The following is a 24,773-nucleotide window of genomic DNA, read 5'->3' as shown; positions in this document are numbered from 1 at the left end:
ACCAAGGGAAAGAGGAGAGGGCGCCCCCGACATGTTCTCCAGGCCTTTTAGAAAACGTGGGGCGGTCCCTTCGGCCACCCACGGGCGAGTCCATCAGAAAGGTGATACTGCGGCCATGACGGAAATGCCCCAACAGCAGCACCCCACAAAGGTTCCCATGGCCAATCTGGAAGAGTCTGCTGCGTCACCCAGCATGCTGTCCGAATGGTTGTAAACACACCAGTCAAGGGCAAGCTTCTCGCCAAGAGAATTAACGTGCGTATTGAGTGGATTAAGCCCTCAAAGAGCCGGGCCAGCTTCCTGAAGTGCATGAGGGAAAAAGGCCAGAGAGACCAGGAGGCCAAAGAGAAAGGTACTTGGGTTCCACGGAGCCGCCAGCCTGCTCTTTCCAGGGAAGCACGCTTCGTGAGAACGCGTGGAAAGAAGCCTGAGCTGCAGGGAACCCGCTCCCTAGGAATCCAAGTGTAAAATAAGTGTAAAAAAAATAAAATAAAAAGAACATCCGAAGACTGTGAAACTGGTTCTCTTAATTGAGCAGAAGGAGTGTGGTGTCCCCTCCCCACAAGAAAAGATTTAAAGCAAACTTTAATTGTGTCCTGATTCACTGGGTGATGTCTTTATTCAAATTTGGTGGGTTTTTTTCCTTGCTGAAAGACGTGAGGGAGCTTATTATGTAACAGAACATACTCAATTGGTTAGGAGACTGCCAGATATTATTCATAAAGTATTTATAGTAGTTTGAAAATAGACCCTGTAAATCACTAAGAAGAAAGAATTCAAAAAATGCATGAAAGGCTACCCGTTGCGTATTAGAGTCAACGCTTCACAGCAGTGTTGGGGGGCAGAAGTCTCACCCAGAGAGCACTCCGCCCTCCAATCTGCCTCTTCCTGTCTCAGCAGCTCTGGGTTCCCCTCATTTCTGTCGCCCTGTGTATTTATGATCGTTACTGTAAGCTTTTGTTAGGCACCTACTTTCCGCTTGTTTATGTATTTCCAAGGTACGGATTAGAGAGAAGAGCCTGAAGCCATCTTGTCCACAAATGGAAAGTTTTTAATGGAAAAGAAACAAAACCCAAACGCTAGTGAAACAGAAGAGGTCTGTGAGCCAGGGCTCTCTGGGTTTGATCCTGGCTTCCTTACCTAGAAGGCAAGGGTGACGGAGATTACTCTTTTCTGCGAGGTTGCTTCCCTTGTGCTCTGCGATGTAGTGCCCGGGCCGCTGATGGGCCCTTCGCACGACCACTGGGATCTCTCGGGAAAAATTCTGCCAGGTTATGGTCTGACTCTGAATAGAGCCTTAGGTTTTGATCTCTCTCAACTGTAACACTCTCCAAAGTGTTGACTTAGAAACAAGGATATTCACTGCAATAGTGTCTATCACAGTGAGTGACTGTCATTACCCCAAACGAGTAATTTACAGAACAAATTACCATGTATCCACACGTACAAAGCAATGCCACAAAGATCTTTGATCATTTATTAGTATGAAAACATCACAGAATTTTTTTGACTAAAAACAGATGACAGTAATGATTCCTTTAAAATCACATATTTATGGGGGCGTCTGGGCGGGTCAGTCAGTTAAGCATCTGGCTTTGGCTCAGGTCAAGGTCTCACGCTTCAGGCTCTGTGCTAACAGTGCAAAGCCCGCTTAGGATCCTGTGTCCCCCCCCCCCACACCCCGTCTCTCCCCCCCGCCCATTCACATGCTCTTGCGTTCTCTCTCAAAAATAAATAAACATTTAAAACTAAATAAGTAAAATCACCTATTTAGGTATATGAGAGCACATCCATAGAAGACATTCTGGCTGACGGATCTTGAAACACTAGTAAAATTGTCTGGGTGATGGAAGTAGGAGTGAGTTTAATAGTTATCTTTTTCATTGTCTGTATTTCCAGTTTTTCTACAATGAAGATCTATTACCTTATGTATTAAAATCCGTAGGTTTTGGTGGCTCCCCTCAGCTCCAAGTGTCAGCCCCTCAGGTTGCAGAACAGGTTGTAGGCATGTGTGTGAAGTGTGTGGACCAGAGGAGCGTTAAGTGTCAGCTCTTAGGCAGTCCCCATCTATGGTTCAGCGTGGTCACTGGCTACTTAGCCATTGGAACAGACCCTGGTAACATGGAAGGATTCCTGACCTGACTGCCTAGAATTTCCCACTGGTTCTCGCAAGCCAGAAATAGCTAGATAAGTAACTTGTAATGAATAAATGTGACTTGGAGTGGCTTAGTGGGAGACTGAGCAGAGATACATCAAATTACCTAGGTCCCTAATATATAGTCTTGGTATGTTCCCTAGAAGTTTTCACAGCAGAGTTACTATTAATCACGAGGCTGTGTATACCCTCCAGGGATAGTTGGGTGTAAAGAACAGCAAGGAGAGGTTCATCACTGCTAAAATGGTACCAGGGTTAACGGTCAGACTGAGATTACCCTCACCCTGTCACAATTAGATTGTTGAGATCATGCTAGTTCTCAGTCCCTGATGCTCAGAGCTCAGTAGTTTGGTGGTCTTGCCAAGATTGCATCATCGTCTCAGCATAAAATTGAAATAATCATTGTAACCATTCTTAGTTATTTATTTTTTTCTGGTACGCTTCAAATTTGATGTGTGTGGCTTATGAAATATTCCAAATTATCTCTGTGTAGATTAATGATCAAACCCAAGCCTGCAGTCAACTATGTCCTTCCCGTTGGTGACCTACCTTTAGCAGGGAGTGGATTATAAGAGATGCTAACTGAGGAGGTATTTCAGTAAAGATTCTGACACTTGTATTTGATAGTCATTTTGTTAGAGATTCTCATCTCAACGTTTCGAACTTTCTTTGTACCGGGCTTGAGGCTAAGTGATCGTTATGCATATTTTATTTAAGGAATACTTCTTTAGTGCTAACCATGCCAGACACTGTTCCAGGTGATTTATGAACATTTAATCCTCATAATAACCTGTAGGTTTTTCCCATTTAAAGGTGAAGAAACGGAGGCACAGGGAGGTTAAGTGGTTGGTTCAAGACCATGTGATTAGTGGGGGGTGGGGTTGGGACACTGCCCCAGGCAAAGGGTCTCAAGGGCTGTGGTCTTCTTACCCCTTACATGAGGGTGCCAATGAATGTAATGGTCATTGTCCATTTCAAACAGACATAAATACCCTTGTTGTTTTTACAGCAATGTGAATTGATTACGTTACAATGAATGTAATGGCCACTGACCATTTCAAACAGAGGTAAATACCCTTGTTGCTTCTACATCAATGTGAATCAGGGTACAAACCAAACATTCAAGAATGGACAAATAAAGCAAGCTCATTCAAGATGCTGTTCCCTCCCACAAACTCAACCCTACATTCTCACAAAAGCAAGAGAGGATTCATTTAAAACTTGAGAGTTCTGTGGAGACAAAGGACAATGAGGTCCCAGTTTGGAAGAGAAAGCAAAGCCCAGAAATGGATTCTGTTCACATCATCTCAGAGTAGGTGTAGGCAAAAGCTCGTCTCTCTTATTCATTTCTCTTTCTCAACTCTTCGAACATTGAACCTTAAGAGCAGGTAACAGAGATAATCTCACTGCACGGTATCTGGGGTACAATAACACTTCAACTAATGTTGAATGAACAGAAGGAGACATTGGGAAAGAACATAACAAAAATGGCAGCCTGCTTATCCCCTGGAGCACATTCTGTCTGTGAGAGGTCATGAGGGTTGGGCGTCTTTATAAGGTTTTATATAGCCTTTAGTGCTGTTCCATCTTTGTTGGTGATCTGCCCCCCATTCCTCCAAGTGTTACATCTCCTTCACGCCAGAGTAGATGACGTGGGGGTCCTAGGAGAGATGCACAGGTGAAGGAAGAGAAGGAACACGGTGGAGGGAGGCAAGATGGGGAACTTTCCAGGAGTATAGCTCACCTTGTTCTCCAGAATTGTCCTTCTGGTGTTTTCTGTGGAGGAAAAAATATTACTGAGCTCTTGGGTTTCCACTTAGACCTCATTCCCAGACTTGATGCACCAGAGCACAGGATGGCTGTGCTTAATGTGTAGGTTTCCAGCTTCTTCCGCTCTGATGTAAACTCCATGACTTAATGTTGTCACCTCTGAAGTCCTTCTAAGACCACCCATGCTCTAAGCCCTCCACCAACCCTTGCTGAACAAAATCCTTCTTCTCTTTGATGCAACTTCTGTGGATTATTGACATTATTCTGTGAGGGCTCACTTTCCTGTCATCTCTCTATGTTCTTCAGATAACAACCACAGTGGTTCAAGCTCCATAGAGAAGGAACCGGAAGACCCAGATAAGGGGGGTGGGGAGATCTGAGTCACACCAGCTTGAGGGCATGGTGGCTGCTTCTTTCTCCCTTCACTGCAGGTGGGCAGTGTGGGACTGAATCTCCTCCCTGCCCTTGGTCACCCACCAACACCTGCAGGGAAACCGGCTGTGCTGCTGGTGGCCACTGGCTCCTATAGAAGTAGCTGGGAGCACAAAGCCCATGTTTGAAGACTGCAGCTTCAAGGGCACTGTGGCTGCAGCCTGAAGGACATGGCTCTGAACAGCTAAAGAACCGCTGTCTCGATCCTTGCAAGGCTGCCCGTGGCAACGCACATTCTCTAGATTAGGATGATTTGTTCAGTAACACCTTCCATGTCACCTCCACACGGCAGGTCCTTTAAAAGAGGCTCTGCAATGACCCTCTTCAGCTGGGACAATTCCCCCTGGGCTTTAGCTACCATACTTCAGGGATCCCCACTCTTCAACCACGTGGATGGAGCTAGAGGGTATTATGCTAAGCGAAATTAGCAGTCAGAGAAAGACAACTATCATAGGACTTCACTCATGTGTGGAATTTAAGATACAGAACAGATGAACATAAGGAAAGAGAAGTAAAATAATATAAAAGCAGGAAGGGGAACAAAACATGAGACTCTTAAATACAGAGAAAAAACTGAGGGTTGCTGGAGGGGTTGTGTCTGGGGGGATGGGCTAAACGGGCAAGGGGCGTTAAGGAGGACACTTGTTGGGATGAGCACTGGGTGTTATGTATAAGGGAGGAATCTGGAATCTACTCCTGAAATCAGTATCACACTGTATGCTGACTAACTTGGATATAAGTTAAAAAATAAAGATATAAATAAGTATGTAAAGTCCCCAAAGAAAGATTGGAATTTGAGTAGTTGAGTACTTTCGTTAGTATTAATAATGAAATTTGACTTGTTGAAATGGATAATGGTCATATTATGCTCAACTTTAAAAAAAGAAAATAAAAAAATAAAAGATATTCTCACTCTTACCTGACTTGATTTTTGTATCCCAGATTCTCCCTAATTGTCTGTTCTCAACTGACCATCTGTTTTAGTGTGTGTGTGTGTGTGTGTGTGTGTGTGTATGTATGTGCGTGTGTGTGTGTTTTAATTCAGCTTCTCCACAAGAACCTTCCTGCAAATATCTCTTGCTCCCTCTTGGGTCTGCAGATTTCACATCAAGGGCAAGGATTGTATTAAAGCCTCCACTGCACATCCGGTCCCACTTTCTTGGGAAGATGCATCTGACAAGAACCACTCTGGAGTTTCTCACCTGAGTCTTCTGGTAGCTGGACGCTCCAGACAAAGGAATAAGCCACATCCCCATCTCCAGGGTCCACTGCAGGGAGAAGACAATGGTTCACAGGTGTCCGTGGACAAGGGTTCAAACTTCATATGTGCCTTCCCAGTCCCCTGCTCCGTGACTGTCCTCCCAACCCCAGCATGATTCTGAGGGTCACTTCTTTATTGAGACTGGGCCTCTTGGAAGCAGGGCGTCCAGACCACCCCATGGTTTTCTCCACCTGCTTTCTTCCCTCCCGGCCGCAGCTCCGGAGCCCCTTCTAGTGGGGAGACTCACCATTGACATAATCTGGCTGCAGGTCCTCGATGGCTGGGGATGGGCTGGAGGGGGTGGACGCCTGAGAATTTGCACTGGGAACATCTCTGAGAGAAAGGAAACTCACTACATGACAGGTTCCAGGGAAAGAGCAAGAGCAGAGAGGAGGCAGGCTGGGGAGAGACTGGGGAGAAGCCAGGAAGACACAGCACTCGGCTCTGGTGATTTGGTGGCCCTTTGTCTAGACTCTCGGGGGTGGTCTTTCAGGCGTCACTTCAGGGGGGCAGGCGGAGACAGGCCACATAATCACAATGTCCTTTCCTAATGACTGAGCCAACCAGGCACCCCCACAATGTACTTCTTTAAGAAGATGGCCACTCTGATCTGGCAAAAATATTCTATTCCTCGTCTGTAGCTTTTTCAAAAGTTATAAGTAAGATAATGATATTGCCCCTGCTTTAATTTTTTTTTCCTATAAACTCTCCTTAGAACTTCATCTGCTTCTTTCTTATCAGTTTCTCTCTCTCTGTTTTGTTTATGGTACACATCTTATATTCTCCATGACACAATATGTCCCCTGTGGAAATAAACCTCATTTTATGCATATTTCACACCTTTAAATATCTAACAAAAACTTGCTCATACATTGTAAGTACTCCATAAATAATCTTGGTTATGTGAATTACGAAATTCACTTAGAAATATCGAACCCTGGTGTGCCTGGGTGGCTCAGTTGGTTGAGTGTCTAACTCTTAGTTTTGGTTCAGGTCATGATCCCAGGGTTGTGTTGGGCTCCATGTTGAGCTTGGAGTATGCTTGAGATTCTGTTTCTCTCTCTCTCTCTCTCCCTCTGCCCCTCCCCTACTCATGCTCACTCTCTCAAAATAAAAAAAATTAAACAAGAAATACTGAATCCTATGAAGATAACACCTAGAATTGTGGCCTGAGACAGCACCCTGATAGCAGAAATGTAGTGAATAGACACGGGTGAGTGTCACAGAGAGATACTGTGTAATTTGCGCAAGCAGAAGGAGCAGAAAGTATTTAAAATTGTGAATGAGGAAGGTCTCTGGAGTTCCCAGTTTCAATAGGAAAAGTTCTCACCTGAGTGCATTAGTGACAGAGTGTCTACCTGAAAATCAGATGAAGGAACATTCATTTTAGAGGAGGAGGCTTTAGCTCTTAAAACTCTCACCCAACTTAATCACATGTTGTTACCGGCAGGATGTAGGACACAGAGTAGGGATACAGTTATATTGTGTCCTGATAACTACTTGTTCCCTCCGACGTGGTCGGTTGGACAATCCATTCTTTTTTCCCCACTGATTTGACATACCACTTCAGACGGCAAACCCCACGGGCATGGGTCACTGTTTCTGGATTTTTTTTTATTGCTGTTTTGATTGTTGCAAAAATATATGTTAACTGCTGGTGACTTTACTGCTTTCCTTATTTGGACTTTGAGGGTTCTCACTTTTTAGATGTTCTGATATTAGCAACTCAAGTCTAAAGCAGTGGTCTTGGGGTAAGGCTTGATGTTGACATTCAGAGGACCCAATGGGCCCTCCTTTGCACTGTTTAGCTTTTCAGGGAGATGTGGAGCAAGAAACATGGCGTCTCAGCATGGAAGTATGGGCTGTGTCACCAGAGGGAGTCTTTACAGTGGTCAAGAAACTCTTTCCCGGTCCTTCACCTAAGAGCTGAGGGGACAAGTCCACATGGATGGGAGCAGGGACCACTACAAGGGACACAGTTAGTCTCAAGGGTTGCATTGCACTTGGGGGTATGCCCACTGTGCCTCCCATCAAACATTTGTAATCCCACCCAGAGCCCTTCTGGTTTAGGTGCAGCTCAGCAATCATGAAAAACCTCACCTGGTAATACAGCCAGCGCTCCAACTTTATCAGGATTTCAGGAGACAGTGTTGGAAGGCTAACCTAAGTGTATTCTCCAAAGAGAATGAGGAACTAATTTATTTTCTTCAAGGAAAGGAAGAATGACCTCAGGATTTTCTACCAAGCCAAACAGTCACTCAACCATAAGGCAAGGCACACATATCTTCAAACAGTATGAAATCAGGGTGTGTGAGCCTAGCAACTCCTTACTGAATACATTATTTTAAAAATGGATTTAAATTTTTTTTAACGTTTTATTTTATTTTTGGGACAGAGAGAGACAGAGCATGAACGGGGGAGGGGCAGAGAGAGAGGGAGACACAGAATCGGAAACAGGCTCCAGGCTCTGAGCCATCAGCCCAGAGCCTGACGCGGGGCTCGAACTCACGGACCGCGAGACCGCGAGACCGTGACCTGGCTGAAGTCGGACACTTAACCGACTGCGCCACCCAGGCGCCCCTAAAAATGGATTTAAAATGGACTTCTTAAGCACTTTTGAATATTAACAAAAGTCGATGAAATCTTGGCTTCCAAAGAAAACTTCAAAAATAGTCTATAAAGTGAGTATGATATCAACAATCTTAGATCTTAGTGGAGCAGATAATTCACAACAAAACCATGAAGAAACCTGGATGTGTCTATAACTTGTACATTTAAGGGAATTACGTCTTAAGCTGCTGAGTGCATGGATAAATATATAAGACAGAGGAAAGCAAATACATTAAATATCCGATTTGTTCTAAAGAATAGGACCAACGGGGAAAATGCTGCAACTAAGAAAAGCAGAAATTTCAGATTTAGAAAGCAAACTGGTAGATGAAATAAATGATTCTAGGAGCTTCACTTTGCAATCCAGAGGATGGATACGCTGTGCCATTCAAGAACGTGAACGAGAAAGAATGGAGGACTGAGTGCCGCCACGGGAAGCGAGAAGAATCACAGGGAAGCGCAGGACTTCACTCAGTTCCAAGGAAGGAAATTTGGAACCCTGGATAAAACAGGTACTTTTCTAGGAAAAGTCCCCAGAAGATAAAGGAAACGTGAACAGAATGTGGTGTCAGGATGGGGTGTGTTCTGCTGCATTAACAAGCGAGGCTTGACTTGTGGGGGATTTGCGTTTGCAAATTTCCCATTTGTGCTGCAGACCTGTCAGAAGTCTGCTGGTGGGGGAGTGTCTGTCACCACAGTCACTCAGGGATTGAGGCTGCCAGAGGCCACTCCAGCCGGAGACACTGTCCGCTCAGCATGTGTGTGCCTGGTCACTGGCACACGGGAAGGAGAAGGGGCATCAGCACCTCACTCGTAAATACTTCTGACAGGAAACAACATGTACCGCTTCTGCGGACATGTCTCTGGCCACATGGAACTTCAAGGAGACAGGGAAACACAGACTGTCCACATGCCCGGAAGTAAAGGAGGGCTGGGTGAACATTAGCAGCGTCTCTCACAAGATTGGTTACAAGACCAGAAACAGAGAAAGTTCCAGAAGACCTGCTCCCCCAAAGCCCCACCAGGCGAAGGTTCCATAGGGGACCACGTAGACTCTTTAAAAACCAGATAATTAGACTGCTATGTAAACTATTCCAGAACATACAAAACACATAAAAAGTAGGACAACGTTGAGCTTCCTTTTGCAAAAATGGAATAACGTGGAGTACAAAACCCGGAAAAGATCACGGTAGCAACAAAGCTGGCAAATGTCACACATTACCATCAAGGAAGAAAACTTCAAAAGAATGCTACTTTCTTAAAAATGCACCATCAAAATTGGGTTTTTATCAGTAATGCAAATATGAGTCAACATTAAGTATTCTGGTATAATTTAATTAATTGATTTAATAGAAAGATTATATTATTATCTTCACAGGTACTAACAGGTATTAACAAGGTGCTAACAAGGTATTAGCAAAAATTAAAAGTTGTTTCTGAGAAGTAGTCTTGATAAAATAAGAAAACTGGAACTTCTCAATGAACAAATCAGGAGACTATAGATGCTGGAGAGGATGTGGAGAAACGGGAACCCTCTTGCACTGTTGGTGGGAATGCAAACTAGTGCAGCCGCTCTGGAAAACAGTGTGGAGGTTCCTCAGAAAATTAAAAATAGACCTACCCTATGACCCAGCAATAGCACTGCTAGGAATTTACCCAAGGGATACAGGAGTACTGATGCATAGGGGCACTTGTACCCCAATGTTTATAGCAGCACTCTCAACAATAGCCAAATTGTGGAAAGAGCCTAAATGTCCATCAACTGATGAATGGATAAAGAAATTGTGGTTTATATACACAATGGAATACTACGTGGCAATGAGAAAGAACGGAATATGGCCCTTTGTAGCAACATGGATGGAACTGGAGAGTGTGATGCTAAGTGAAATAAGCGATACAGAGAAAGACAGATACCATATGTTTTCACCTTATGTGGATCCTGAGAAACTTAACAGAAACCCATGGGGGAGGGGAAAGAAAAAAAAAAAGAGGTTAGAGTGGGAGAGAGCCAAAGCATAAGAGACTCTTAAAAACTGAGAACAGACTGAGGGTTGATGGGGGGTGGGAGGGAGGGGGGGGTGGGTGATGGGCATTGAGGAGGGCACCTTTTGGGATGAGCACTGGGTGTTGTATGGAAACCAATTTGACAATAGATTTCATATATTGGAAAAAAAAAGAAAACTGGAACTTCTCTAGAAGGAGTATTTGAATATAGTATATAGCAGAGAAATACTAGAAAAATTTCCCTCAAAAACAAGGGCTAGACAAGCGCATCCACATAACATAACATTTCAGAGGCCCTTGGCATATAATTAGACTTGAAAAATAAATTGCTTAAAAATTGGAAAATAGAAAGTAAATGTTTTATTGCTTTCTAGATTGTTTCTATATTTAAAAAAATCAATACTATATTGGTGTATAACTTGAAAGAGTGGGAGAATTCAACAGTGGATGAATTAGAAATTATTTTAGAAAAACAACCTCCCTCTTCATAGACATATTTTTATCAGTTAAAAACCATAGTGAAAGAAAAAACAATATCACAATTCCTTAGTCTTGGTCTGTTTAAAAATATAACTTCCACTGAACTTGAAAAAACTGAGCTACATTTTCACCATCTGGAAAGGGAATGACTGATGACTTTCCAAAATTTCTCTCACTTGGTGGTAGTTGATAGGTCTAAGGGAACATTTTGTAGGAGCTTAAAAAGCTTATCTTGTGACTCTGTTGTCTCCCATGCTTGTCCTGTATCTTACAGATTAATAAATGACACCTCAGGATGTCTGGGTGGCTCACTCGATGAAGCGTCTGAATTCAGCTCAGGTCATGATCTCACAGCTTGTGAGTTTGAGCCCCACATCGGGCTCTGTGCTGACAGCTCAGAGCCTGGAGCCTGCTTCGGATTCTGTGTCTCCCTCTCTCTCTCTCTGCCCCTCCCCTGCTCTCTCTCTCTCAAAAATAAAATAAATATTTTTTAAAATTTTAAAGAAAAAAATGACACCGCTGGAGCTGGGGAAACTTGCAAGAGGAGAATTGTTCAGGTAAAGAGTCTCTACGTGCAGGCTTGAGGCTTTCTGGCCAGGCCAGTGTGGACACTGGATCTTAGCTCTGCCCTCTACTGGATGTGAGCACCTCGGCCCACTCAACTTCCCCAAGACTGTTAAACCTGGACCATGATGCACACTTCCAAATGATTTTTTTATAATTACACATAATATGTGTAAGCTCGTCATACGTAACAGATGCAATAATTGGTCATTGGTAACGTGTTTTGGCTAGCAGTATGTTGGTAGGGATCAGTATGAGCTACCCCTTCGAAGAGTTTCCTAAATTCTTGGTCTTAAAAATAATGTTACAAAGATAATACACGGTCGTGCTAACATGGCAGCGGCTTTATGGGAGTGTTGGTTATGGAAGAAGGTGTCTCGTGCTTCTAGGGATGGTGGAGGAAACGGAACTGGCCTTTTTTTCTGAGAACTGGAGATATTGGACAAAATCCTGGCGGAAGTCTATGTACTGGTGTTGAAGAGGGGACAGGACAGGGAAGAACCTCCCAGGCCAGGTCGGAGAGGGGAGACGCTCCCGGAGAGAGGCCTAGGTCTGGAACTACTGGCCCCCCATGGCACTTGCTTCCAGAAGTCTGGTGGGAGGAAGGCAGGGACTGGCATCGTGGTGATTCGTGTGGAAATCTAAAAAACATGGCTGCGAGTTCTTTAACATTTAGAGCTGTCTTTGGAGTGGAGACTGTGCCCTCTCCCCTTGCATCTGGGCAAGTGTTAGTACGGGACCTGATGAGATTGTCGTGAACGTGCGTGACACTGTGGTCTGAAATTAGTTGGAAAAAGACATTGCAGACTCACTACCACACTTGCTATTGAAGCAGAAGCCACCATGTAAAACTGTGACGCGTAAAAAGAATTGACGAGATTTGGGGAGCTTCCTTCCTTCCTTCCTTCCTTCCTTCCTTCCTTCCTTCCTCCTTCTTCCTTTCCTCCCTCCCTCCCTTCCTCTCTCCCTCCCTTCCTCCCTTCCTTCCTTCTTCCTGCCTCCCTCCCTCCTTTCTTTTTTTCTTTCCCCTTCTCTCTCTCTCTCTCTCTTTCCTTCCTAATTTCTTAATTTCTCAATTCTCCTTTCCTGTCCAATCTCTATCAGTAATGGAAAAGTTCACAGCAATAAAGGACAATGAAAACAAATGGTAGATGACCAACCCCGTGTCTTGTGGAACCTGCAGTAAAACAGCAGAGCAGCAGCAACACAAGCAGGGACACCCAGCAGCCCGAGAGCTCTGTCTGTGACCTGTTCTTCTCTGTAGCTGCTGGTCCCTGAGGGAAGAGACCAGGGCATCAGCCTCAGAGGGTAAAGGCTGGAATCCCCATCAATACTATGCAGGAATGGTGGTCATGCAACGTTATCTAAGTGTAATGTGCACTTTCCAGGTTAGTGTGGAGAAAAAGAGGCGGCCAGGCACCGAGACCACCTTCTCCAACCTCCCACCACCTAGACCTCCACCTACCTTCCGAAACCCCAATATGGTACCAATGAAGATGGATGGGGCAGAGCCACTGGTCATAATGCTCCTGTATCCAGGGACCATCAACCCACCTGAGAGGCTGAGTGGCACCACCTCGCTGCGCCGGGCCCCGAGACCATTGTCGGCCTCGCAGGAGTAGTTTCCAGAATGTTCTGCGGTCAGAGACAGGTTGAGGGACGCTCCTCCTCCAGAGGGGGCTGAGCTGTTCCCCAGGGGGACGTCCTCATGATAAAACCGGTACAGGATGGGGGGAGAGCCCCTCTGGGCCTCGCAGCGAAGCTCCACCACGTCCCCCTCCACGGCCTGGGCCCTGGGTGCTGTGATGGATAGGATTGGGCAGGACGCTGGGACTGAGGGAGACAGGAGCCGTGGACAGGGTTTGTGAGGATGTGGCGGACACAGACCCCCAGACTAGGACCTCATCAACGGGCCTGGCCTCTCCAACCCTCAACAACGTCTTTAAGAATTTGGGAGAATATCAATTCTGGGGAAGTATCTGGAGACACGGTCATGTGTAATTCTCAGCGTGTGTTTTTCTAATGCCAGTCCAGCCCCCTTTGTAATTCCCTTCTAGGAAAAGAAAGACATCCACAGTTTAACTTGCAAGGGTAACCCATCCTTCCATTGCTGTTGGTGTTGCATAGCACCGACCCTCCAGCCCCTTCCTCGGGACCCCCAGGACTGTGGCGTTGGCTCTGGGGTTTCTGTCTGGGCTGAATCAGAGCACAACTCACTTCTCACAAGGATACTCAGCACCTTGCTCTGGATGGGGCCATGGCCGTTGTCCGCTCTGCAGTAATAACGGCCAGCATCGCGCTCCTGCACAGCTGGGACCTCCAGTTCCACCGACAGGGAACGCTGGGTCTTCTTCCCCACACTGGTTCCTGTGGCCTCTCTGTGCCAGGAAAATGTGATGTTTCCTGTGCCTTCGGTCACCGAGCAGAGCAGGACCAGGTTCCTTCCTTCGATCACCTGGCCCCTGGGGGCCCGCATCTCTAAGCTTACGTTAGAGACAGGCACTCCTAGACGGACAGAAGATGGCAGGTGAGAACCTGACCGCGGAGGACTCTGGGACCAGGTGGTCCAAGAAGTGGGTGCACGGGCGTTGCCCCCGTAATCCACTGTAAGTACAGAAAGGTGGGGGGTCCGCAGCGAGTGCCCTTGAAGAATGTGGATAAGACACGGCATGCCCCAACCCCAATCCCACCTAATTTCAGGGCGTCACTAAAGAACATGTCAACTGCTCCACGAGACAGGAAGTATTTCTGGGGGGGGGGGGAGGAGTCGCTGTCCAGACCAATGCATTGAGCACAGAGTGAGGGCGTCCCGGTAGCATCAGTCCTACCTTGGAAGAGACGCTGCTCCCACTAACAATATCTGTGACCATTCCTTCATTATTCCCAATTTCAAGGCTCAACACGAATTACCACCCCTCCTCCGACTGCTTAGTTCACTCTGATTTCTGCTTCCTCTGATGCTTCGCTTAGCCGCCTGCACTGGAGCACCGTGGTGCCTTCTAATAAACCAGCTTGGGTTGAAAGCCAGCATGTGGGGCTGTAGGCAGAGCCACTGTGGAGCAGGTGCCCAGCCCGCTGCTAGATGCAAAGGCACCCAGGGATCATTGAAGGCATGTCTGATGGACATTACTTTAATAAAGAAGAGAAAGATTATAAGGAGTGTTTAAAAGAGAAGAAGAAAAGCCCCAAATGGAGTATTTGTCCTTCACTGACGGCCAACTGAGACTTAATTATGGTTTCAGCCAATCCTAGGGATGTGACCTTCTAATTTTTTTTTTAAGTTTCTGTATTTTGAGAGAGACAGAGAGAGTGCAAGCGAGGGGAGGGGCAGAGAAAGAGGGAGAATCCCAAGCAGGCTCCACACCATCAGTGCAGAGCCCATGGGGGGCTCGAACTCACAAGACCGTGAGATCATGACCTGAGCCGAAATCAAGAGTCAGACGCTTAACCCGCCGAGGCCCCCAGGTGCCCTGGCAATGTGACCTTCTAAAAGTCAGTCTGAAATTCCTGGATCCACACGAGGTCATCTGCATGCCAAAACGAAAACCGAAAACCAGAAAAACCCCTGCAGTTTCCTCCCCACAAAGATGTCCGGGACCTGAAACGATGCTTTTTAAATTTTCTCATCACTCCCTGGCCCCACCTCCTGCCTATAAAACCTTCCGCTCTGCGCATCTCTGAGCATCTCTCCACAGGCTGGCTGGGGTCCAGCTGACTCACAAATGGCTTGATAAAGCCAATTCGGTCTTCGCATTCGCTCCATTGGATTCCGTTTTTCAACGGCGGCTTTGTCCGATTGTTATTTTTACGAAATGCCCATTTTCTAGCTCAGTTCCCACTTTCCAGAAGGACAGGAGCTGCACAAGCTCCCGGAAGACTAGGCGTCCGGAGAGGGGCTGAAGGACCCCTGTCCCCCGGTGCTCAGACCCACTCCCACTTACTCCGCACGTGAATCTGCGACTGGAGGCTCTGTTTTCTGACGCTGGGAGTCACTGTCTCTGCCTCGCACCAGTAGGACCCTGAGTCTCCACTCCACATGGCAGGGACCCTGAGCTCTGGGGAGCTGCTCCAGCCGGACCCCAGGGCTCTACCATCTCTGAAGAAGCAAAATCGGAGCTGGGCATCTGACCTCTGTGGAGAAAGCTTGGTCTCACAGGTCAGCGTCACTGGGTTCCCCTCGATGGCCCGGAAGGGGCTGACTGTGAGCACAGGGCGTGGAAATAGCTCTGGAAAGAAGGGTCACAGTGAGGTCGAAGGTTCCTGCTGAAAAGCCACCCCAGCAAACAAGACATTCAGACCAGCCGTGTCATCCAACACATGGTCTCCCTTCCTGCTGTCGGACTACAAGACTCGGGTTCCCCTCTGGTCGGCGTGCGGGGGTGGGGCGGGGGGTCAGGTGCCCCTCCCAGGACCTGCCCTGCTCTGGTCCAGCCCCTGTCCCGCAGGAGGGAAGACTGTACCTTGAACTTCAATCCTTACACTTCTTGAGGTTTTTTCCTTTTGGAAAGGAAAGAGAGGCCAAACAGGAGCAACAGCACAGTGATAAGTGCCACTGTCACTCAAAACTGCTCTTTGGATAGAAAAGTTGGAGAGTTCACTTGAAAACTGTAACTCTTCTCCGTCCTTGTAATATGACACCCTCTTGACTTTCCACCAGTCGTTTTTCCTCTGGCATGTCAGATCTATTCTGTCTCCTTCAAAGACGGCAGAGGGAGCCACGAGGGTCAGCCAGTCTGCAAGAGAAGGGGTGAGGGGGACGCAGATGTTGACCTGTCTCTTTGCTGTTGGGCAGCGAGAGGGTGTCTGTGTGGCCCCTTCCCCTTTCGGCGGGATGGAGGTTCCAACCCACGCCTTAATTACTCGGGGCCGCCTCCTATTTTTGTCCTGAGGGGGTCTCTGAGTCAGCTTGGGCTGCTGTAGCAAAATACTATGCGCTGGGTGTCTTCTCGACGACAGACATTTCTTTCTCCCGGTTCGGGAGCCTAAAAGTCCGGGACCAAGGTGCTGGCGCAGCTGGGTTCTGGTGGGGTCCCTCTTCCAGGCTGTAGACTGCTGACTTCTTGTGTCTTTGCACGCTCAGCTCTCCCGCCTCTTTTTCTGAAGGCACTAATCCCATCACGAGGACCCCGCCTCCATGACCTCATGACCTCCCAAGGGCCCCACCCCCACATACCATCCGCTGGGGATTAGGGTTTCAACATGCGATTTGGGGGGTGGGGACTCAAACATTCAGCCCATTGCAGGGGTCTCAGCGTAAACTTCTTTTTCTACGTGGATGCAGGAGTGTCCTGCTGGTGCTTCTCCTGCCCGGCTCTGTCTATTGGTGATGTCACCCGGGGGACCATTGTCCTCAGGGGACACTTTGCTTTCCTGCCCCCTCTGCTTTTATCCAGCCTTTAAGGGCCCCGCACTGTGCTCTGAATTCACATTCTGTCCCGTCTTCTCGCTTTGCCGGAGGAAACCGCCAGGGGGCCCAGATCACTGGGGAGTCAACTGGCTACTGGAATGGGATCCAGTGTCTCAATCCTCAGAAATTGCCCCCTTGAGCATTTTCCAGAAAATTCCCCCATCCCTTCAATGAGTAATAAGGTGGAGCTGACCTTTAATCCAAGGGTCAGCTCTTAGGTGACTGACTTTCACGAGAAAAAAAGTCATTGCCAAAAATAAGCGTCCCCTGGGGCCGTTTCTCCGTACCAGACCGCGTTCAGCATCTGGGACATTTGCATTATATTTTAGGGTTTGTAGTTGAGGATTCCGACCTCCAGGTGAGAAACTAAGCTATATCTCGACACAAATCTTCTAACACCGTTCAACTGTAGCAGGACTGGCAGAATCTGGAGGTGCAGTGGAAGGAGGCAGAATTCGGTCACGTAAGAGACGAAGTGTCTCCTAAAACGCGGAACCAGAACCCGAGCCCTTTCACGGGAGTTTGATGAAATTTGGACGACGTGTGACTGGCTGTCCACTCGAAGAACCAGATTTACCTGTTGGGCACTGGGGGACAATCTGGGTTATAAAACGTGGAGTTAGAAGGGCAGACGAGGTGGGTTGCGGAAACAATTAGATTAATTGGAGATGTTTGCCTTCCTGCAGTGACAGGGACTGGATCCCCTGGGGACTCGGCTGTGGGACTTATAATCAAGCTGATTTTTAAGCCACGGGTACAGACTTCATCCAGAAACTGGAAGAATTCCCCGGGGAGAATGCTGTCGGGGGAAGACAGACGAGAGTCTGTCATCCCAGGACGGTTCCTTGAGGCCCCGAGAGCCCCTTCCACCGGTGGTGGCCCCGGCCAGAGAAACATGATGGCACAGGACCGTCCGACCATGCAGACGCTCTTAGCCAGAGCTGTGAGGACCTTCAGCCGGACCTTGTGGAGGAGCCGGGGTCCCAGGGCCTGGAGAACCATCCTCCCACATGGGCCCGTGTCCAGCCTGCACATTTCCACACGCCTCCCTCCCTGCGGGCTGTGGCCACACGGCGGACGCGGGCCTGGGCAGGCCGGGCACACCCTCCTGACCCAGCCAAGCAGAGCAGCCACGGGGCAGGCTGTCCCAGGGGAACAGTGACACCGGAACGTCTCCGAGGCCTCTCCTTGTCCCACTCTGCAGGACCTCGTGGGACCCGGACCCCGAGAACAACAGGCCAGAGGTGACTCACCTGATTTTCCATCGACTGGAGCTGTGGGGACATCAGAAACCTGAGGTTAGCCCTGAGCGTTTGCCCCCACAATTTAGAAATCTATTATCACTCTGCTAGAGTGCCCCCAAAGTTCCCATCACTCCCTTTTCTGTCCTCTACTCCATTATCACCAGCAATCCCACCCCTCCAACCTCAACTGCCCCCCCCGCTCATGTCACATCCACAAGGCAGGTGCAAACCCATCCCTGGACCGAAGGGACCACCCGAGGCACGTCCCAGGGATGGACGCTGGGTATCCAGCGACTCTCTCCTTTTCCTTGTCCTTCCCCCATCCCCGTCGACCACCTCCACACCCGGTGTGTCGACTGCACCACGACACGGCATCCCGAGTCACCAAGAGTCCATAGGGAAACACACCCAGTCAGAGTAGTGTGAGCCCTGAAAGTCGGGGGTTTTCTGTTGTGTAAAGCCCGGCCTTGTGCCTGACTTAAGCTTTGATGCTAAGGCACCCATTTCAAAGACAGTGACGGCCACAAGCTGCAGGCCAAGAGCCGGTCCCCTCCCCCCACTCTGAGGCTCTTCTGTTCTAGGGGTCTCGGTTGATTTCCGTAACTGACCATGTGGGCCCCTTGGTTTATTGTCTTCTCATGCTTCAAATTCCCACTCATTTGTTTTAATTCTCCAACAAAGAGTGAGCCTCCACCCCAGGACGAGCAGAACCCCGGACCCAGGCTCTGTCTCTCCCCTCCACCTCACTGTGTGGTCCCGGGGTGCCGTGGAACTGCCCGGCCCCGGAAGTAATAAACCTGTCGTTTTTCAAAGCTTCCTGACCATTTATGCCGAAGGGCATCTTGCCGTCTTAATAAGACCCACGAGGGCTGGACCGGCCACAACCTCGCTTACTGACAGGCGGAGAGCAGCACACAGTTTTGAAAGCCGAACCCACCTTGAGCAGATTCCCTTTCCCTGGCCACGTTTTATGTGAGAGTCCTTTTACTCATTAACAAATGTTAGCGCCTCCTGAATGTGGAGAAAGGACTCTTGTTTCCCTGGTAGCGGACGGCTAACGGAGGGGCCCCAGCAAAGAGTGTCCACGCGTCTCTGAACCCAGTCTTGGAGAGATGTGTGCGAGTAGTTCTCAGGGAGGAGTAGTAAATGTTGAAATTATGAAAACTGGATTCAGGAGAACATATCACTAATTACTAATTATCTAAGATCATAAGCCTTGAACACTAAGGGCGAGGATGCGTGACCGTCTGACTTTCCCCTCGGACTCTGCTATCTAAGCTGCAAGCAGAGACCTGAGCATTTCCACTGATCCCCGGGCTCTGATAAACCCTGAGGGCGTCCAGGGGCTGGAGACCCCGTCAGCTGCCACCTCAGTCCTGATGCACATTACGGGACTCACCAAAGATGACCAGCAGTGACCACAGCAGCATGAGGACCCGGGTCAGCTATCCGAGAAGAGAAGTCCCTTTGGCCACCCGCTGGAGTCTGTGTGCAGGGAATGGAAACGGCTTTCAAAGTAAGTTGTATACAATTAGCAAAAAAAGGAAGTAGAAGGGCTTGTCAGTGTCTGGCCGCTGTCTTCTTTCCTACAGGCGCTGAGTCAATGCAGATGGTCCCTCTAGATGCAAAGAAACTCCTCCTCCTGATGCTGATGACAGTGACACTTAACTTCTGTCTGCTGGCGCCTTGGACATGGCTGTAAGTGCTTTATGCTCACAGAGTTATTTGGTGCCCTGAGCAAGCTTCTGAAGTGCACACTATCCCTGTTACATGACTGGGGAAACTGAGGCACCAGAGAAGGCAAGCAACTGACCAAGATCAGCATGGCCACTTTCCAGGAGCGACAGCTGGGAGTCAAACTCAGGAGGGCCCATTCCACAGTCTGGCTCTCAAACGCTGTCACATCTCACTGTGACACCATGCTTCTCAATGATCCTTAGGATAGTAGGGCCATTTCTGCAGCCACGCAGGGTTCTCGGGTGAAGATTTTTTCAGCCTTCCGGAACGGGATGTTGCTAAGATTCAAACCGCTTGTCCTGGTATCATTGAAAACGTTGTCTTCTTCCGTATTTCTAATCCATACTGCTCCCGATGCAGCCACACCCTCCAGGGCACGCATCCCCAAAGCCGTTTGTCACTCCCATTCTCATCAGATGTGGTCCCCACAGGTGTTGTGTGTAACAGCCCCCTCGGACAGGCTGGACAGGCAGGTGTACGTTGCCTTTTTGGACTCTATGTAGCCTGAAACTTTAAATCACAAAATCATAGCTGTTTGTAACCTGCGGGCTGACTGACAGTGAAGCGATCATAGGCTCAACGTCCTCTGTTCAGGTGAATATTCACCATCGTCACTCACCATAAACGTCATCTGTTCAGGTGAATACTCACCATTATCACTCACCACAAACATAGTTTCCCTTTGGGACACGTTGGTGTCGTATGTGATGTCATACATCGTATCATCAAAGCTTTGCTTATAGCAGTGTAAAAAAAGTGCTGAAAACGCCCAAAAAGGCAGGTAAAAAAAATAAATTATATGTCTGTGTACTACCGAGCAGCCACTGAAATGATTTTGTACAATATTGAATAGCAATAAAAGTCGTTCATGATATACTGTTAAGGAAAAAGAGCTGCTGAATGCGATTTACTTGTACATTATCATCCCCTCATTTGTCCAATAAAAATGTGTGGGACGATAAACACCAAATGTTGGTATAATCATATTTGAATAATGTAATTAAAGGTGGCTTTTATCCTCCACATTTTGCTTATCAGTGTGTTCTAGTATTCTTATATAATATATAGATTATAATTTATATTCTACATATATAGAATATAATTACAATATAATATGGAATATAATATAGATTATATGTTATTATGTATTATTATTTCGTATGCAGAACATATAGAATATTATACATGGAATATTATGATATATAATATATTACTATATATTCTATATATTTACAGAATATAATTTATAGAATAATATATATTCTATATAATAAATATTCTGGTATATATATGTAAAACATTATATGTTCTAGTCTTCTATATATCTAGTGTTCTAGTATTCTTATATAATATATATAAGCATATGTTTATTTTACATTATGTATTAATGATATATTAATACATATTATAATTATGTAATATGTAATTCCAATATATAACATTTATTTTAGATAATATACATTAAAATAAATGTTATACGTTATAATATATAATAAGGCAAGTAAACACTATATAGTTAATATATATTATCTAAAATAAATATTGCATATTAATATATAATATATATCATATAAAGTGAACATATGCTGTTTATGTATTTCTAAAAACTTCGTAAAAAATAAGGCCCAGTGTTTTTGGCCTCTCTCGCCTCAAAGTGTATCAAGCAATGCTGCTTTAACTTTCTGCAGGGCCAATGGTCCATTTGTATTTGGAAGAAGGTGTTTCTCTCCCCGGGACAGAGCCGCTCACCAAGCTGCTCGTCCAGCCCTTGCCTGTGGAAGGGCTTCTAGACGGTCTGTGGCTCCTCCTTGTCCTGCCCAGTCAGGACGGCACAGGATTCTGAAGGACGACGGTGAATTAAGGAAGAAAATACAGAAAAAGGTGCTTGCAAAAGGTGGAGGAAGAGCTGGTGATAGGTATTGGTTTTTCAGACTTTTGAGCAGATTTTTCAAAATATTTGCGATTCCATTCTGTCCTGTATGGGAATGGGGCCTCTGGAGTTGAGAATTAGTTCTTTTCCACGGCTTTTTCAAACAGGAGGGGGTGTGGTTTGTGTGCCAGTGAGTGATGCAGGGGAGAGAAATATGCCTCGTCACAGTGAAGTAGGGGGGCCCTTGGGGCGGCAGCAAGTCCTTAAGATGATAGGCCTCTGGGTGCTCTCACAGCTGACAGATGGCAGACATTTGCATATGGGCGGCCATGACCTAGAGGCACACCTAAACTCAGATGCAAACTAGGGGCCGCAGCCAGAGGTGAGAAGCTCAGTGGTTCATTGGAGAACAAAGTAAATTCATGTCCAAGGTTACAGTGGAGGAAGTGAAACTGGATAGGAGGCGTGGGGGGGAGGGGGCCATTGGCCAAAAGGAGAGATAGAAAGATCCTTGTGCGAGGATATTTGGCCACCGGCAAGATGGAGTCACAGGTGCCACAGGGAGGCAGAGTTCTATAAAGACTACAAATCCTCTCGGATGGACCAGGTAGACTCTTGGCTTGGAGATTCTGAGGGCTGCAGCATACACAAGGGTTCTCTGTCAGACGCAGAGCAACAGTGTCCCTGTCAACTCTGTCCAGTGTCTTGGAAGGGAAGTCAGGTACAATGCCAAGGCGGGTGTGTAGGGATTGAGACAGAGACAGAGTCTTCATGAAATACAACTCAGAACTTCCTCCCCTTTGAGGAAGTTACCAGGATAGTCACAATAAGAAAATGAAGCTGGATAACTTCAGAGGTCTCTGCTGTATTTGGTTGACCTTGGGGCCACAAGGCCGCGGTGACCGAATGAAACGTCACCACGTATGCGATCTCTTATCACAGGAATTGTTGTACACATGGTGGTAGACATGGTCATAACTCATGGCCATCATCATCATGTGGTAGGAGTTATGGTAGTCATTTCAACCGTCACTATAATCATCTTGAACAACATGGCGTCTTTGTTGGATGGGGTTTGACTTAGAAATATTATATCCAGGGTAAGAGATATATTCTTTTGGGGGTGCTAATGTTTGTTGCAGCAGAGCTGGCTGGTGGGGCTCTAGACGGTGTCTGTGTAGACACTCTCCAGACATTATTTAGGCAGACCCTTCTGCCCAGAAGAGTCTCTACAATGCAATTCATTAGTTCCTAGAATTCTGTTGAGCCCTCCATAGTCCAGAGAGCATGGCAGGGAATTCAGACCCACAATGCCTGGAAACTGCCGTCCATTACCTTCCTGGCAGATTAGAAGATGAAGATGTCCCAGAGACCCAGTTTCTCCCAGAATTACCCACGTGTCTTCTCCAGGCAATCTGAGAAGGACAGGGTAAGTCTCCGTTCAGGTAGTGATTGTTTTGGGAGACTGGACTTTTCAGAGCTCAAACTTTTCCTCTTCATGAGGAAGATCATCTTCTTCAGGGTCAATAGAAGCTATTATAAACCCCTTTTGAATGAGGCTATGCCATTCCCATGATGGGGAGTAGAGGCAAGCCCAGTCTTGATGTCTGAGGGGAGACGGAGGCACAGGGAGACGCAGCGAGGCTTTTGGTAGATGTCTGAGCAGCAGGGAGCAGACCTTCCTCAGTGTGTGAAAATCCCTCCTGCTTGGTGGCCTGGGCTCGCTTGGGGTGGGGGAGGGGTGGCAGGTGTGGAGGGGCCCCAGGGGACCAAAGACAATTCAATTTGAAGCTTTTATTTTCCGTTTTAATTGCCTATGTGTGGGTTTTCCAGAAGGTGGATGGTTGTCACTTGTCACTTTCCAGGCAGAAAGACCAACAACCTAGGGGAACTCTGGACCACAGGGGACCCCCTTGAGACACTGAATACACTGACCCTTTGATTGTACTTCCAGCTCTCGGTCCTGATTTCCTGCCAAGGGATTTGCTCATCTCACGTGCCCTGCTAACAGCTCCTTCTCACCAGGAGATGGTGATTGACCAGTCCAAGGAAGTGTGCATTCACTCACTCATTCATTCCGTGATGGATAAATATTACATAATTTTTTAAATGCATCATTAAACAGGTAAAAGGAAAGGGAAATTCCTCCATTACAGATAAGAAGATAAAGAAGAAGTGAAAACAGAGTATTACACATGTAAATTGACATTTCTGGTGCCGTGAGGAGAAAATATTACATGAGATGATTTTTATGAACTTAGCATTTCATCCAGGAGGAACCAGGAGACAAAATCGTGGGCCTGTGAAAGGCAGAAGCTTGAAACTAAAACACATAAAATCTGGGCCATCAGAAGGCTTTCCTCTTAATAAAAGAGTGGTTTGGTGGGGAAAAAATTCACCCACCAGCACAGAGATGACAGTAACCTGGTCTTTCTACGAGCTCTGGGGGAAAATAGACTTTCCCCTGAAATATCAAAACCCCAAGACAAGGCCACTCCCGTGGGTGCTCTGGGAAGCTCCACATGGGGAATTATCATGAAAAGTGGTCCCGGGCCACTGACACCCCCAGGGCTCGGAGGAAGCACATACAAAATGGCTTTTGAGGGACAGAGTGAGAAGCCCCTGCCACATGAGACTCCTATAATGCACAGGAAGTGTCTCAATCTGCAGTCACAAAACCCACCAAGTTACAATGACCAAGATTCGGGAAATGTGACAAATGCAGGCTTAACTACGTAAAACTTCAGGCAGAAGAATAACCTAAGAATTACAATAAAGTAAATGTATTTATACTATTTCAAGTTTGTTAAAATAATAAAGTAGGGCACTCATAGAGCAAAATGCCATAAATAATAAAAAGGGAAATTTGAGACGGAATAATAATAATAATTTATTTTTTTGAGTGTTTAATGTGTGCCATGTACAGCTTGAAGCATTTTAACCAAATGGTTTTACATAATTAGCAAGGCAGCATGATGTATCAGATATGATTGTTATTCCAGTTTTAAGCATGAAGAGAGTTTATTTTTATTTATATTTTTTAATGTTTATTTTTAAGACAGAGAGAGAGACAGAGAGACAGAGTGTGAGCAGGGGAGGGGCAGAGAGAAGGGGAGACATAGAATCCCAAGCAAGCTCTAGGCTCTGAGCTGACAGCACAGGACCCGACGTGGGGCTCGAACCCACAGACGGTGAGATCATGACCTGAGCCGAAGTCGGACACCTAACCCGACTGAGCC

At 46.9% G+C, this 24,773-nt stretch overlaps 1 protein-coding gene across 2 annotated transcripts; it reads right to left on the bottom strand.

The window, feature by feature from the left end:
* Positions 1-1,701: 1,701 nt before the first annotated feature.
* On the bottom strand, positions 1,702-19,491 carry FCRL2 (Fc receptor like 2). Of its 2 annotated transcripts, XM_030301836.1 has the most exons (12): positions 19,327-19,491; positions 17,937-17,957; positions 15,737-16,009; positions 15,218-15,502; positions 13,494-13,781; positions 12,831-13,109; positions 12,437-12,550; positions 6,949-6,976; positions 5,866-5,951; positions 5,560-5,625; positions 3,900-3,931; positions 1,702-3,816 (listed from the first exon to the last, which is right to left on the bottom strand). In XM_030301836.1, the coding sequence occupies exons 1-12, from the start codon at positions 19,355-19,357 to the stop codon at positions 3,778-3,780; spliced, it is 1,542 nt and encodes a 513-aa protein (XP_030157696.1). In that variant the 5' UTR covers positions 19,358-19,491; the 3' UTR covers positions 1,702-3,777. The 2 variants fall into 2 exon arrangements, with proteins under 2 accessions (XP_030157696.1, XP_030157698.1); XM_030301838.1 differs by lacking the exon at positions 12,437-12,550.
* Between the last annotated feature and the right edge of the window lie 5,282 nt (positions 19,492-24,773).

The sequence above is a fragment of the Lynx canadensis genome, chromosome F1, assembly GCF_007474595.2.
Source record: "Lynx canadensis isolate LIC74 chromosome F1, mLynCan4.pri.v2, whole genome shotgun sequence".
Lineage (NCBI taxonomy): Eukaryota > Metazoa > Chordata > Mammalia > Carnivora > Felidae > Lynx > Lynx canadensis.
Note: the sequence above shows the minus strand (reverse complement) of the source record. Positions and strands in the feature narration are given on the sequence as shown.